The 14,090-nt window shown below is 55.4% G+C and overlaps 1 protein-coding gene across 1 annotated transcript in view; it reads right to left on the bottom strand.

The window, feature by feature from the left end:
* Positions 1–6,373: 6,373 nt before the first annotated feature.
* IGFN1 (immunoglobulin like and fibronectin type III domain containing 1) overlaps positions 6,374–14,090 on the bottom strand; it is a 28,518-nt gene continuing 20,801 nt past the window's right edge. Inside the window, exons 17-22 of the mRNA XM_071449920.1 lie at positions 13,691–13,996; positions 11,693–11,781; positions 10,402–10,597; positions 8,941–9,240; positions 8,156–8,482; positions 6,374–7,427 (exon numbers count right to left, since the gene is read on the bottom strand). Coding sequence (XP_071306021.1) covers positions 7,414–7,427; positions 8,156–8,482; positions 8,941–9,240; positions 10,402–10,597; positions 11,693–11,781; positions 13,691–13,996 — 1,232 coding nt within the window. The 3' untranslated portion in view covers positions 6,374–7,413. The remainder of the gene's footprint in view (positions 7,428–8,155; positions 8,483–8,940; positions 9,241–10,401; positions 10,598–11,692; positions 11,782–13,690; positions 13,997–14,090) is intronic.

The raw sequence follows: 14,090 nt of genomic DNA, 5'->3' as shown, positions 1-14,090 counted from the left end.
CTGAGCCTGCCCAGGCCGAGGAGGAGCCCGAGCCACTGGAGGGATGAAGGAAACCAGTGTGAGCCACTGCAGCAATGGCAGTTTGCTGCTCACAATGGTTATGTGCATGTTTCATTTCATAGACTCCCAGAATGGTTTGGGTTGGAAGGGACCTTAAATTCATCCCATTCCACCTCCTGCCATGGCAGGGACACCTTCCACTAGCCCAGGCTGCTCCAAGCCCCATCCAACCTGGCCTTGGACACCTCCAGGGATGGGGCAGCCACAGCTGCTCTGGGCACCCTGTGCCAGAGCCTGCCCACCCTCACAGCCAAAATTTCCTTCCCAATATCCCATCTAACCCTGCCCTCTGGCAGTGGGAAGCCATTCCCCTTGTCCTGTCCCTCCAGACCCTTGTCCCAAATCCCTCTCCAGCTCTCTTGGAGCCCCTTTAGGTGCTGGAAGAGGCTTTAAGGTTCTCTTCAAAGCCTTCCTTTCTCCAGGCTGGATAGCTCCAATTTCAGCATGTTCCTTTCTCTCTGAGTTTTCAGATACCTCTGGCCCCCTGGGCAGACCCCCAGTCCTCTCTCAGTGCCAGGGTTGGGCACACACTGAGAAACCTCAAAAGTCCCTTTATAGAGCAAAACCAGCAGTTGAGGCGCCCAGATGTGGAGATGGTTTCCTCATCAAACAGCTTCTTGTGTGTAACAGGATCTTCTCCATCGATCAAGGTGCCTCCCAAGGCTGCTGTCAGAGCAGCACACACAGCATCACCTTCACTGAACTGGGGCTGCCCTGCTGCATCCCTGGGTACAGGAGCTCCACCAGGCACAGCAGGGGTCGGTTTAATCCCACACTGTGGCCCCTAGACTGTGTTCCATGAGGATCCCCACATGGGGGATCCAGCCCCCACTGCATTCCCCAGACATGGCCTCAGCAGGGCAGGGCAGGGCAGGGCAGGGCAGGGCAGGGCAGGGCTGGCACCATCCTACTGCATGGCATTGGTTTCCCTTCCATGTCATCAGCCCCAGAATTAAGATTAGGCAGGAAATGGTGGTCTGGTAGACACCTCCATGCAGCTCTGCTCATGGCTGACAGATCCACTTCAGGGCTGGACAAGCTCCTTCATCCAGACACATTCCCTGCAGGAAAAGTGCCATGGGTGGGAAGTGCCCTGGGAGCTGCAGCTCTGCACCCACTGCCCAAATCTTGAGAGGTTCAGCTGAGCTGGGCCCTGCTGTGCTCCCACCACAGCTGAGCCACTGCTGGGACACTGCAGAGGGTTTCAGAACACCCCACACTTGTCCAGGTCTTGTTGACTGCAGTGCCAATGGCAGCACCTCCAGCTGGAGCCTTTGGGGTGACTGAGCCAGGTCATGTGAGCTGTCAGTGTCCCCCTCCAGCCTCCACAGAACCCCTTTTCCTGTGCAGGAAAGAGAGCCCAGCTCTGAGGGTTCACACCAGGACCCCCAGCCAGAGGGGCACAGGGAAGGCACCCACACCCCCATGGCATCCAAACCCACAGGAACAGAGAACGAGGACTTGGGGTAACAACAGAGCTTCCCCCCATGGGAGCTTCATCCCTGCACATGGAGGGCCCCAGGGAGGGAATGGCAGCCAGTGCAGATCCAGGGCCAAGGGTCAGATAGAGGCTCCACTGTGTCCCCATCTTGTCCCCTGCCCATCCTGTCCAGGTGTGCTGGAGAAGGAAACCCATTTCCTGTCACTTCCCATGAACAAACTGAGCTGCCTGACCCTGCAGAGGGGGTGCTCCAAACCCTGCCCCCAACAAGCCATGGAGCAACCCAAGGCCCCACTGGAGTCCCATTCTTCCTCCCCAGGATGGCCACATCCCAAACCAGCCTCCTCCAGCACAGAGCATCCCTCCCTGGCTAGACATTTCCAGTGTGGGTGTTACAGGACACAGCCTGGGATCACCCCCTAAGGAATAGACAGTGCTGTACAATCAGTGCCAAATTCATTCCTCTCATGTGGCCTAAGCAGCTGCCCCAGGACTGCTCAGGGGCCCTGCTGGGACCAGTGGTATTTAATGTATTCACCAATGACACAGGAAGGGATCCCTCAGCAGCTTTGCAGCTGCCAGGGCACCCTCAAGTTTACAGCTTTTCCTGCCCGAGTCTCCTCAGCCAGGAGAGAAGAGCTCCAGGTGAGTGATGCCAATGGCAGCTCCTAGACGAGGCTCATGGGGGCTCCGGTGTCTGCAGGCTCTGAAGGAGCTGAATTGCAGAGCACAGAAAAGCCCTGTCAGGGAGAGCCAGGGAGCTCCGCAGTCCTCCAGCACCACTCCCTGGAGAGGGAGGGATGGGACGGGCTGTGCAGCCAGGGCGGAGCTGCTCCAAGGCTGCACTCCCTGCTCAGCCCTGCGAGACCCAGAGGCCCCCGGAGCCCCTCCTGCAGCACCTGCACCCAGGACATGGGTGCCAAACTCGGCTGCCCAGCGTCAGTCCAGACCCGCCTCGCTCTGCCAGGAGCTCGGGCCGTGGAGCCACAGAGGAGTTACCCTTCACAAAGGGAAAAGGACCCAAATTCACCCCCAGGGACTGCTGGGGGACTGACACCAACATAGCCAGGCCCTGCCCGGGGAGGACTCCACACCGCGGGATGCACCGGAGCTCTCTGGGACAAAAAGGGGCCGAAGACATGAGCACAACTCCTGCCCCCACTCCTGCTCCCAGCAGAGCCAGACCAGCATCCAAACTCCTCCTGGAGGCAGCAGCAGCTCCTTCCTGAAGGCCTCCAGCAAGAGTTGAGTCCTAAGCCCTGAGCAGCTCTTTCCTGGAGGGAAGGGATGGGACACACAACTGAACAGGGCAAACAGAGGGACATGGACATTCCCAGCCCACAGAGACCAGGAACCTGCAGAGGGTGAGGAGGCACGGCCTTGGTCACGGTGCTGGATGGAGAAGACCCTTTCCTAAGCAGGGCCTATAGAGGGAAAATCGACAAGGAAAGAAGGTGCAGTGCATTCCTGAGTGAGATTTCAGCACTCAGAAACAGCCTGGAAAAGCCTGCTGATCTTGCTGATTCATGGGCAGACTTGGTCTTGCTCTCCAAGTCTCCAAAGATGAGATGGAGTCCAAGCAAAAGAATTGGGGGGCATGAGGGGAGGGGGAGAGGGTGGTGGAGGAGGATTGGTAGAAATCAGCCAAATACCCCAAACCTCCTGCCCAGGAGGCTCCTGTGTGAGGAGCTACTTCCTGCCCCAGCAGGATCCACCCTCCCTGCTCAGGGGCTGAGAGGGGATTTTGCTGTAACGCTGCTGGAACCTGTTCCCCAGCTTGTCCATGCCAGGCTGGCACAGCCACTGACCTCAGCAGTGACACCAAAGCCAGCCCAGGAACAGGGGAAATCCCAGCGCTGGCAGAGAACAGCTCAGCCCATCAGAGCACAGCCTGCCCTGCATGGGGTGGGAGCCCAAGCTCAGCTCATCCCTCCTCCCAGCTCGGGAGCATTTCTCTCCTCGGTGCTCACAAACTTCACCAATGAGACACTGCTGCTCTCTCATGGGATGGGAATTTTGGGGAGTGGCCCCAAGGACTCCCAAGTGCCAGCAGAGGCTGCAGCGGTGCCACCCCCAGCACCACTGAGACCCTGGTGACAGTGAACCACAGGTCAGGATCCTTCTAGGACATCCTTTGGCCATTACAAATAGTTCCTGGAAGGAGGAGCAGCCCCCCAGAGTCACAGCATCTTTCAGATTTGGACTGGAAATGATCTTAAAGACCAACCAATTCCACTCCCCTGCCATGACGAAATACCTTCTATTAGCCCAGGTGGAAAAGGATGAAAGAAACATTCAAGTTACAAAAAAAAAAAAATTTATTTATGTGTTATTATTTATAACTGCTAAATTGAATTAAGAGCTGGACCTGCTGGATTGGACCCAACTGGGAAGGTTTTCCAGTTGTTTTGACAGCGAATGAAACAGGTGGACAAAGAGCTGCTAAGGAGATGCTGGCACTCACAGAGAGACAGCAGAACCTGGCAGCCAGTGGGAAAAGGGTCCTGTCCACCCTGTCCCACCATGGCAGTGCCCAGGCCATGCTGGGTGTGCTCTGAGCTGTGCCCACACCTCCCAATCCTGTCTGTGGGAAAGCAGGATGGCAGAACAGTGTCACCCTCTGCAGCCAAGTGTGGCAGGTGAAGCCCTTCAGCAGCTGCCAGGGCAGGATGTTCTCGTGCCCACCCCTGCCATGAGGCCGGGCACCACTGCCCAGGATGTGCTGCTGAAGAGGAGCTGATCCCAGCCATGTCCAAGTTCTGCTCAAAGGGGGGCTCCCCCCGTGTGCAGGGGACACACAGACTGTCCCTGCCTGCCTGAGGCAGCGCTGGGGATCCTCTCTGGTGGGACACACACCCCTGTGCCTGTGGGATCCACGGGGACGCTCCCAGGCCCTCACCCCATCACCCTGGGATGTGGGACTGCCCTGCTGTGACTCCCCTGCCTTCTCCCCACACCTCACTGGTTTACAAATTCCAGGCTGGAAAAGGACGCTGCCGGTGTTGGAGGAGGACAGCGGGATCCAGGGAAAGGCCGGACCTCTCTGGTGAGGAATGAACCCACCTGCGGGTGGGGAAAATCCTACCTCTGCTCCCCTGAGCACGGCCAAAAACTTCATCCTTTTTCCCAGCAAGGAGGGAATCTCTCCTGCCCTCCAGACTGGACCCAGTGCCCAGGACCGGGAACATCCCCAAGATTTATCCACGAACTGGGTGTGCAACAGGTCCTGGACAACTGTGCTGGAACCGAAGCCAAGGAGCTGCGCCGGTGCCCCGGCCCGGGGGATGCCACCTCCCGCCCGGTGTCAGCGCAGCGCCCGCGGAACAGCCCTCGCTGCTCTCCCCGGAATGGATCCCCGCTCCACGATGAATTCCAGGGGATCCCGAGGGTGCTCCGGCCGCTCCAGCGGCAGCGCGGAGCTCTGGGGGAGCTCGGACCGCCCCCGGAGCTGCGAGAGGCCGCAGCAGCCCCATGAGAACGCCCGAGGCGCGCCACCAGCCCGGCGGGCACTCGGAGCCGGTGGGGGAATGGCGAGGGCGCAACCCCTGCCCAGGGCATCCCCGGTGCCCCGTGCCCGTGCTGGGCATCCCCGGCCCCGGACGCTCCGGTACCCGGTGACCCCGCGCCCGCTCCCCCGCTCCCTCGCAGTCACGGAGCTCCTCTCGCTGCCGCCCTACGCCCGGATCACCACCTCTGTCTGTTTCTCCTTCTCTTCACTGTTGTTCTCCCGCCCTCTCACCCCTCCCCGGCGCTGCTCGGCTCTCCCGGGCCCGTCCCACGCTGCCGCCGCTCCCTCAGAGACCGCTCGGTGCCCGCGCCTTTCCCGAGGCCAGAGCAGCGCTCGCCGTCCGAGCAGCCTCGGGCAGAACCGCGGCACCCTCGCGAGGGACAGACCCGGAGCCCAGGGACGCTTGGGAGGCACAGACTTGGAGCCGAGGGACGCTCCGCAAGCACAGACCCAACGCTCAGGGCCCACCGCTCCCCGGGTCCCTGAGCGACAGAGGAGCCCAGGAGTACACTCGGGCTGGTCCTGGGCGCCGCCATCTTAGCTCAGGGCAGGAAAGGCCGCCATTGACTGGGTCGGGGAGGGCCCCGAGGATCGACCAATCACTGACAGCATTGGCGTGATGGACGCGGGGGGGCGGGACCTGTTAGCGGGGCGGGAGAGACCATCTACGGTCGGTGCCGGGGGCGCTGGGGCCCGGGCGAGCCCATAGCGCTGCCGCGGGGGCGCGGGCCGATGCTGAGGGCGGCTCGGGCTCGGGCCGCGCTGGCAGCGCCACAGCCGGGCCTGGCCGGGGGAACCCCGAGTTCCGTCCCAGCGCACCCTGCCACGGGCGGGGACACCGGCCGCACTCCGGGGTGCCCCCAGCCCCTCCAGCCCCGCACTGGGGATCACGAAGGCGATCCCCGGCAGGGACCCGCCTGCGGCTGGGATCGCAGCTCGCGGGTAAAGCGGCAGCCGAGCATTTGCTGGAGCTGGTGCAGACACCGCAGCAGGGCTTGCAGGAGTCTCCTGCTCCTGCTGCGCCGCGGCTGCCCGAGGTCCTTCAGCCCCAATCCCAGCTTCCATCAATCTTGTCTCTTGTGCTCATCAGCCAGGAAGCGAGTTTGCCCTGCAGGTGATGTCCCGCTGCCTCCGTCCCCGCAGCAGGAGGAGCTGCGGGAGCAGTTCCGTGAGGGATGACCAAGGGCAGCAATGAGATGTGAAACTGCAGCAGTCAGGACCCAGGATGACCATGTGCAGCAATGAGATGTGAAACTGCAGCAGTCAGGGACCCAGGAACTGACTGGGATTCCTTCTCCAGAATAAACACGGACTCGGGGTAGATTTCCCTGAATTGTGGTTTAATTTCATTATCTACTGCTGCTACATCTGTACAACATTGTACAAAATGTAATCCCAAGAACATTCCAGCCCCACAGCTGTTTGGCTCTGCTCTCTCCTGTCTCGAAGTACCCTTGGTGCTCTCTCTGGCTGTCACACCCTCCCACAGCCACCAGAACATTTTGCTGTCCAGGCCCAGTGCTGGGAGCCCCTGGCCATGGCAGGAGGACCCTGGGAGTCCCTCGGATTTCTGGTCACACAGGAAGGATTTTTCACCTCTTTTGCTCGAGGCAAAGGCTCCCAGCAGTGCCATGACCAGGGGCAGTTGGGATGCACAGGTGATGCTGGGGGTGATTCAGGACTGGCACGGCCTTTGTACAGCACATGCTGAGGGTTTGGGGAGTTGCTCTGCTCACACGCCGGTTGTAGACTGCCAGTCCTTCCCACCACTGCCTTTGCACTGGGAGCTTCACCTGCCCCATGAAGGATGGTTTGAGATTTCATCTCCTGCTCAGACAAAATGAGCAGGCAGATATCTTTTAAACTTAGGGGTTAGGGAAGATAATCTACTTAGCAGCTACTGGTAGTAGAACATATGCAGAGCTGCTTTTGCCAGATTTGGGAAACCTGCAGAGAATCACATGGAATCCAACGTGACTGTGTTGGCTTGAAAAAGCATATGTGAAAGGACCAGAGATCCCTGATGTCCAGAAAGGTCCTTGTTGTGGGTGAGTGCTGTGGCAGGATGGTCTCTCCCCCACCTGTGTTCTCCACTGAAAGTTTCAATTTGGCCAATTATTTTTCCTCTCATCTTCTGTGTTCCTGAAGCTTCTAAGCTGTGTTTTAAAGGTCTTATAGAAAGCCTGATTATTTAAAAAAACATACAGTGCTCTTAAAGCTTTTTTCCCCCAGTATTGATGGCAATGCAGCATCATGTTCAACATGCAATCACTGGATCTGAAAAACAACACCCTCAGACTGTGAAGAACATCTGGCAATAAATGCACAGCCTTCATATGGACGAGTCCTCACCAAAACCTTCTTATCCTTGGAGCCAGGCAGGGATGTTCTCAGCAGGGCCACGCTACAGGGAGGAGTCTGAAAGTGAGAGTGAGAGAGAAGCAGCTCAGGGTTGTAGTGAGGAAGATCAGAAATAGTCTGAAAAGCTCCCTGGGAGGGGGAGCTGAAATATTACAGGGCCTAAAACTCTGCAAGAGGGTGACAGGGGTTTAACTGACCCATTTTGCCACTCCTGTAATCCCAGCAAGGTATTTTGCATTTAAAGAAAAATATTTGACTCCAAGTAAAGGATATTTCCCTGGGTACAGTCACCAACAATATTTATCCCTAAGTATATCCAAGAGTCTATCCCCAGCCAATCCCACTGCCCTTCCAACCACATGAGGATCCCAATGCCTCTGACCATGTCCCTCTTTTCTCCCTTTGTGTTGGCTTTGGCTAAACATCAGCTGCTCCCTCAATGCTCCCCTCACCTGGCACATTTACCAGGGTTTTTATTCTGCAGGTCCTGCACTCGAGAAGAATCCTTGATATTATCCTACCTAATGAAGATGGGATTGTTCCTTCTAAAAAATTTGTTCAAGCTCAGCCAAAACCTCTGGGTCATGTAGAAATCAAGTGGTCTTTCCCTTTTTATTTCTGCTTCTGTTTAGTACTTGATCACGAGTATCATGATCAGGAATTCAGTTAAACAGCCCAGATGTCCCATTGCTTTGTCAGCAGGTGGAGCTGGCTGGGGACCATTTCTGAGGCCCTGGGCAGCAGTGACACCCCTGGATCTGCCAGGGAAGCAGCCCTGCAGTTACCTTTGATGGCAAGGAAGGCTTTGCTGAAGGCACGGCCCACTTCATTGCTGGCTTCCACCATGTACTCCCCCTCGTCCTGCTTGGTGACCCCCAGCACCACCAGCGAGCACACGCCGAAGTCGTTGGTGCAGAAGTAGTTGGGATCTCTGGAGAGGTCTCTGCTGTCCTTGTACCAAGTGACTTTTGGTGGGGGATAGCCTCCAACAGCACAGCTCATGTGGCACTCGCTGCCTGTCACCACCACGTGGCACTTTAGTGGCACCAGGAACCTCGGGGGCTGGTTCTGGTTAACTCCCCTGTATTTCTGTGCTTTCACTTGAAATTCAGCTGTGAAATATAAAGCACCAAACACACACTCAGATACTGCTCCCAGCACTGCAGGGTTTGCAGGGGTTTGTTTGTGCAGTGTCTGGAATTCTGCAAATTACCAGAGATCTCATGCACCTATGGATTGTAACCTCTGCTGCTCCTCAGAACTACACAACATTTAACTTCAAAGTCAGAAACTTTGGTTTCTACAATACTAAAGCCTTAGATTTTGCTGGGAATTCATTTTGGGGCAAATGGTATGTCATAATGGCTGGGAATGAAGGGCCTGTCTGCATAATGCCCCTGCAGAAAGGACAAACCTTCCCTGCCCAGCTGGAATTCCTCAGGGCATCTCTGTGCATTCCTGTTCTGGGCCACTGAATATTCCCAGGAGGAGAGATCCATTTGAGGGTGGGGTGTTAGAAGCAATGAAAGGAACAAAACACAACACAGAGAAATACTTGAAAATGTTTTACCCTTTTTTTTCCAGATCCTCCAGGGCTGCACAGTCTCTGATGGATCACTGGCTCCCAGGTCATTTTTTGCCACAACCCTGAAGTAATAATCCCTGCCTGGGACCACCCTGGTGAAGGTGAACTTGTTGTTGTAGATCAGGTCCCCCAGCACATGCCACAGGCCCTTCTGGGATTCCCGTTTCAGGACAGTGTAGTACAGGTTCTTCTCCCACTTCTCAGAGGCTGAGGGCTCCCAGGTCACTGTCACTGTGTTGGGGACATTCTCCTCCAGCCGGATGGCTCCAGGGGGCTGAGGGACATCTGCCAGGGAGGGCACACAATGTCACAGCTGTAGGGACAGTGGCACAGAACCCTAAAATCCTGGAGTCTGTTGCATGTGTGGGGCTCAGTGACCATGCTGGTCACTGGAAGGGACAAAATGCCATTCCTTCTGCAGGCACACAGCTGCATTTGCTATGGACTGAGCTGCTGCTGCTGCACAACATCTGCACTGGCTGAGAGGAGGGTGGTACAGCTCAGCTGCTTCTCCTCCAGGGGTCACAGCTGGGAGAGCCGTGCTCAGTGTCCTACAGCCTGTGCTGATCACCATCATTCACAGGACAGTTTTAGTCAGTGGATTGCTCTGTCCTGCAGATAAGTGAGATTAGACAATCTCATAGAAAACTGTACCCTGGTTCTCCCTGTGCCTGCACAGACAAACTGCAGCAGAGCTCATGCTGCTAAACTCAGCTTGTGGCCTTCTGCCTACTCACAGTAAATCATGGAATCCCAGACTGGTTTGGGTGGGAAGGGACCTAAAAGCCCATCCAGTCCCACCCCCTGCCATGGGCAGGGACACCTTCCACTATCCTGGGTTGCTCCAAGCCCAGTCCAGCCTGGCCTTGAACACTTGCAAGGATCCAGGGGCAGCCACAGCTGCTCTGGGAAACCTGTACCACCCTCACAGGGAGGAGTTCCTTCCCAATATCCCATCTAACCCTGCCCACTGGCAGTGAAAAGCCATTCCCCCTTGTCCTGTCCCTCCAGGCTTTTGTCCCAAGTCCCTCTCCAGCTCCCTTGGAGCCCCTTTAGCCACTGGAAGGGGCTCTGAGCTCTCCCTGGAGCCTTCTTTTCTCCAGGTGAACATGCCCAGCTCTCCCAGCCTGGCTCCAGAGCAAAGGGGCTCCAGCTCTCTGAGCATCTCCATGGCCTTCCCTGGAATTGCTCCAGCAGCTCAACATCCTTCCTTTGCTGGGGGCCCCCAGAGCTGGGGCAGCTCTGCAGGTGGGGTGCCACCTGAGGGGGCAAGGGGCAGAATCCTCCCCTCCCCTGCTGCCCATGCTAGGGATCAGCCCAGGGCATGCCCAGCTCTCACCCACCAGCAGCCCCAAGTCCTTCTCCAGGGCTGCTCTCAGTCCCTTCATGCCCAGCCTGGACAGGCTGGGAGTTGCTGGTACATTTGCACGGATGACAGTGAGTTACCTGTAATTTGAACCTGGAAGCTGAAGGTTTCCTTTTTGCCCAGCCCATCCCCAAGCTCCACAGTGTAGGTGCCGCTGTCGCCGAGCTCGGCTGCCCTGAGCAGCAGCTGGCTGCTTCCCTCCTCGGTACTCACGGCGGCGCGGCCGGGCAGGGGGAGCCCGTCCTTTAACCACGTCACCACCGGCTCGGGAGATCCCTGCAAACAACAACCACTCACAGCCACTTCTTTCACCTCCAGACTGTGTCTTATATCTTTAGCTTCATTATCTTACCCCAAACATGCACCTCCTCAACATAGTAATGTTTAGAAGTACAGATCCACGATGGATCTGAGAGCCCTGATCTGTTCTACAGTTTCTTTACAAATTGTTTTTCCTTTTTGTCCTTTAAGGATGTAATTGCAGTAAAGTGTTCAGAACTGTGTCAAGCAAGCTATGCCAGATCAAGGACAGATAACTTCAGGAGACAGTATTTTCTGCTTTTAAAAAAAGATCTGTTAGTTTTGGAAAGAAAAAACATCCTCTAAGTCTTTATTTCCATTGTGCCGTCTTTGATCTCTTCTCCCAGAGATTAGGAGAAAGGCCAGCAAATACACACACAGTTCATCACCCTCCTCTGGTGTCCCAGACTTTAGAGGATCATGGAATCATTTATGTCTGGAAAAGACCTCCAAGAACATCGAGTCCAACCCATGCACCATCCCCACCTTAAGAGCTCTTTTACAGTTTTTACACAAAAGGTGTTCCTTGGACACCTCCAAGTATGGGGACTCCAAACCTCCCTGGGCAGCCCCTTCCAAAGCCTGGCCACACTTCCCATGAGGAAAAGCCTGTGTTGTTCCAAGCTCACTCCAAAGCACTGAGATTTCTCTCAGTGCCTGCCAAGTTCTCAAGTGCTGCTGCTTGGTGAGACAAGCCCAGTGAAGGTGCTGCTGGAAATGGTGCCCCAAGGCCTCCTGAGGGAGTCACAGGGAAATCTCTGATTTGGGCTGTCTGACAGAGCAGGACCAGATGATGATAACATTGATAAGGCTAGGTGGACAGCACTAAGCCTTGTCTGCAGAGGTTAAGGAATGATCACAATGTCATAAAACACCACTGCCAAGACTGACTGCTCGATTCTGGCTTATGTTTTCCTCACCCTAGGTGAGGAAAGTCTACACAGCACAGGCAGGCCAAATTATTTGCCCAGTGACTTGTAAACAAAATTCCATGACATAAAAACAGTGGCTCAGTTTTCCTGCCTGCTATAAAACCAGGCAGGGAATTCCTCCAAAGCCCTGAATACCCACCTCAAAGGGAATCTTCACCCGGATGGGATCCCCTGCTTTTATAAGCAGGAAGCTTTTCACCGTGTCATCTATCAGGAACCTGGGAGAGACTGAAAGAGACAAAGATTGCTCCCAGAAGGTGGATGTTGGTGCAGTCACTGGTGACAATTGCAGTGTTCCACCCCCTGGTGCCTCTCCCAGCTGAATGAGGCCGGTGAGGGACTCACAGTGGGAAAAAGCTCCCTGGTTCAGTTCCAGAGTGTACACCTCGCAAATTTCATTACTATTTATTTATCACCATGACTAAACAAGGGAAAATGATGTAAAAATACATTCACAACAATCTTTGTATTCATGTGATGTCTCAGTTACAGAGAAATTGGCTCTTTGCCACACTTTATCCCATCACAGGGATCATCTTTTGTGTTTAAATGGTGTCTGAAAAAAGGAAATTCCAATGGACACTTATAAAATATATATGCAGTACAGAGGACAGAACATCCACAGGAAAGCTGGCAGAGTTTATCTAAAATAGTATTTTTTAGTATTTAAAATATTTTCTTTTCTCTTTTCATCAATATACTACACCAGTTAGTATTTATCTAAGCATACCAAATACGGTAATGCTAAATTGCATTTAGTGTTTCCAGTGTACAACTGAACACCTGCTTTAGATGGATTTATTTGATTTTATTTATTTTAGGTTTTTTATTGATAAATGGAGTCTCCAGGCATATGCCAAAGAAGACATTTTCACTTAGGATCCAAGTTAAGGAAGATGAACCCCTCAGAGAATTATCTCTTAAATCTGTAATTCTGCAATGTTCCCAAAGAGCAGGGGAAAAACAGCTACAGATTGTAAATAAAGATGGAAAACTGAAAATGGTGAAAACTTTCAAACTAAACAATTAAAAAGTAAAATAAAGTATCCAAAACATAATTTAAAAATGTGATTTAGGAGAACAAAATAAAATTTTTAATTTCAGAAGATTGTCTAAAAATTGAGTGGAAACTCTATTTTTCCCTTGGAAGAGTGCAAGCAGGGGTAAGGCACATACAGGTTCTGTCTGGTGACTGTGGTGTGGCCCTGCACAGAGGGCAGAATGTAAGTACAAGGAGAAAATGGAGTTCTGAGGGTTGTTTTATCCAAAGGAGTCTCTAAATGAGCTGAGCACTGTGCACTGCCTATCTGGTATCAGTTAATATTGAGACTGCCCTGCTGAGGTGAGCAGAGAACCCCGAGGTGAGCAGGAGCAGCGCTGCCCTGTGCGAGGCTGGGCCTGGGGGCAGCTGCTGCGGTGTGCCACAGCCCGGCGGCTCCTGCTCCCGGAGAGTGCCCCGTTCCCGGGACAGAGCCGGGGAGAGTGCCCCGTTCCCGGGACAGAGCTGGGGAGAGTGCCCCGTTCCCGGGACAGAGCCCCGGGGAGAGTGCCCCGTACCCGGGACAGAGCTACAGGGAGAGTGCCCCGTTCCCGGGACAGAGCTACAGGAGAGTGCCCCGTTCCCGGGACAGAGCTACAGGGAGAGTGCCCCGTACCCGGGACAGAGCTACAGGGAGAGTGCCCCGTACCCGGGACAGAGCTACAGGGAGAGTGCCCCGTTCCCGGGACAGAGCTACAGGGAGAGTGCCCCGTACCCGGGACAGAGCCGGGGAGAGTGCCCCGTTCCCGGGACAGAGCTACAGGAGAGTGCCCCGTTCCCGGGACAGAGCCCCAGGGAGAGTGCCCCGTTCCCGGGACAGAGCTACAGGGAGAGTGCCCCGTACCCGGGACAGAGCTACAGGGAGAGTGCCCCGTTCCCGGGACAGAGCCGGGGAGAGTGCCCCGTTTCCGGGACAGAGCTACAGGAGAGTGCCCCGTTCCCGGGACAGAGCTACAGGGAGAGTGCCCCGTTCCCGGGACAGAGCCGGGGAGAGTGCCCCGTTCCCGGGACAGAGCTACAGGAGAGTGCCCCGTTCCCGGGACAGAGCTACAGGAGAGTGCCCCGTTCCCGGGACAGAGCCCCGGGCCCCTGACTCACCCAGGGCAGCAGCGGCAGCTCCAGCACACGCCTCCAGCTCCGTGGCCTCCCCGGGGCCGCCGTCGCCGAGGGCCCTGACGCGCAGGAACAGCTTCTCCTTGGCCTGCAGGCCCTGCACCCTGCACGAGGTGCTCCCGGCAGGGAGGGTGAAGCACTTGGTCCAGCTGAGGCTGTTACAGGGCCTCATCTCCACCTCGTAGCCTTTCACATCATTCCCATCTTGTACTTCAGGTTTGTTCCATGTCAGGGTGACACTGGTGCTGTCACTGCTGCTCACTTTAAGGTCCTGCACTTGTCCTGGAGATTCTGGATGAAGAAATTTTATTTAAACTATTTTTTCTAGGATTTCTCTTCCCTCTTCAGTCACTGCCTGAGATTGCCAACATTCTTGCAGTGCACT

Source organism: Agelaius tricolor, unplaced genomic scaffold (genome assembly GCF_023055355.1).
Source record: "Agelaius tricolor isolate 1412-34295 unplaced genomic scaffold, bAgeTri1.0.p SCAF_30, whole genome shotgun sequence".
Taxonomy (NCBI): Eukaryota; Metazoa; Chordata; class Aves; order Passeriformes; family Icteridae; genus Agelaius; species Agelaius tricolor.
The sequence above is the reverse complement of the archived record's forward strand: the minus strand, read 5'-3'. Positions and strand labels throughout refer to the sequence as shown.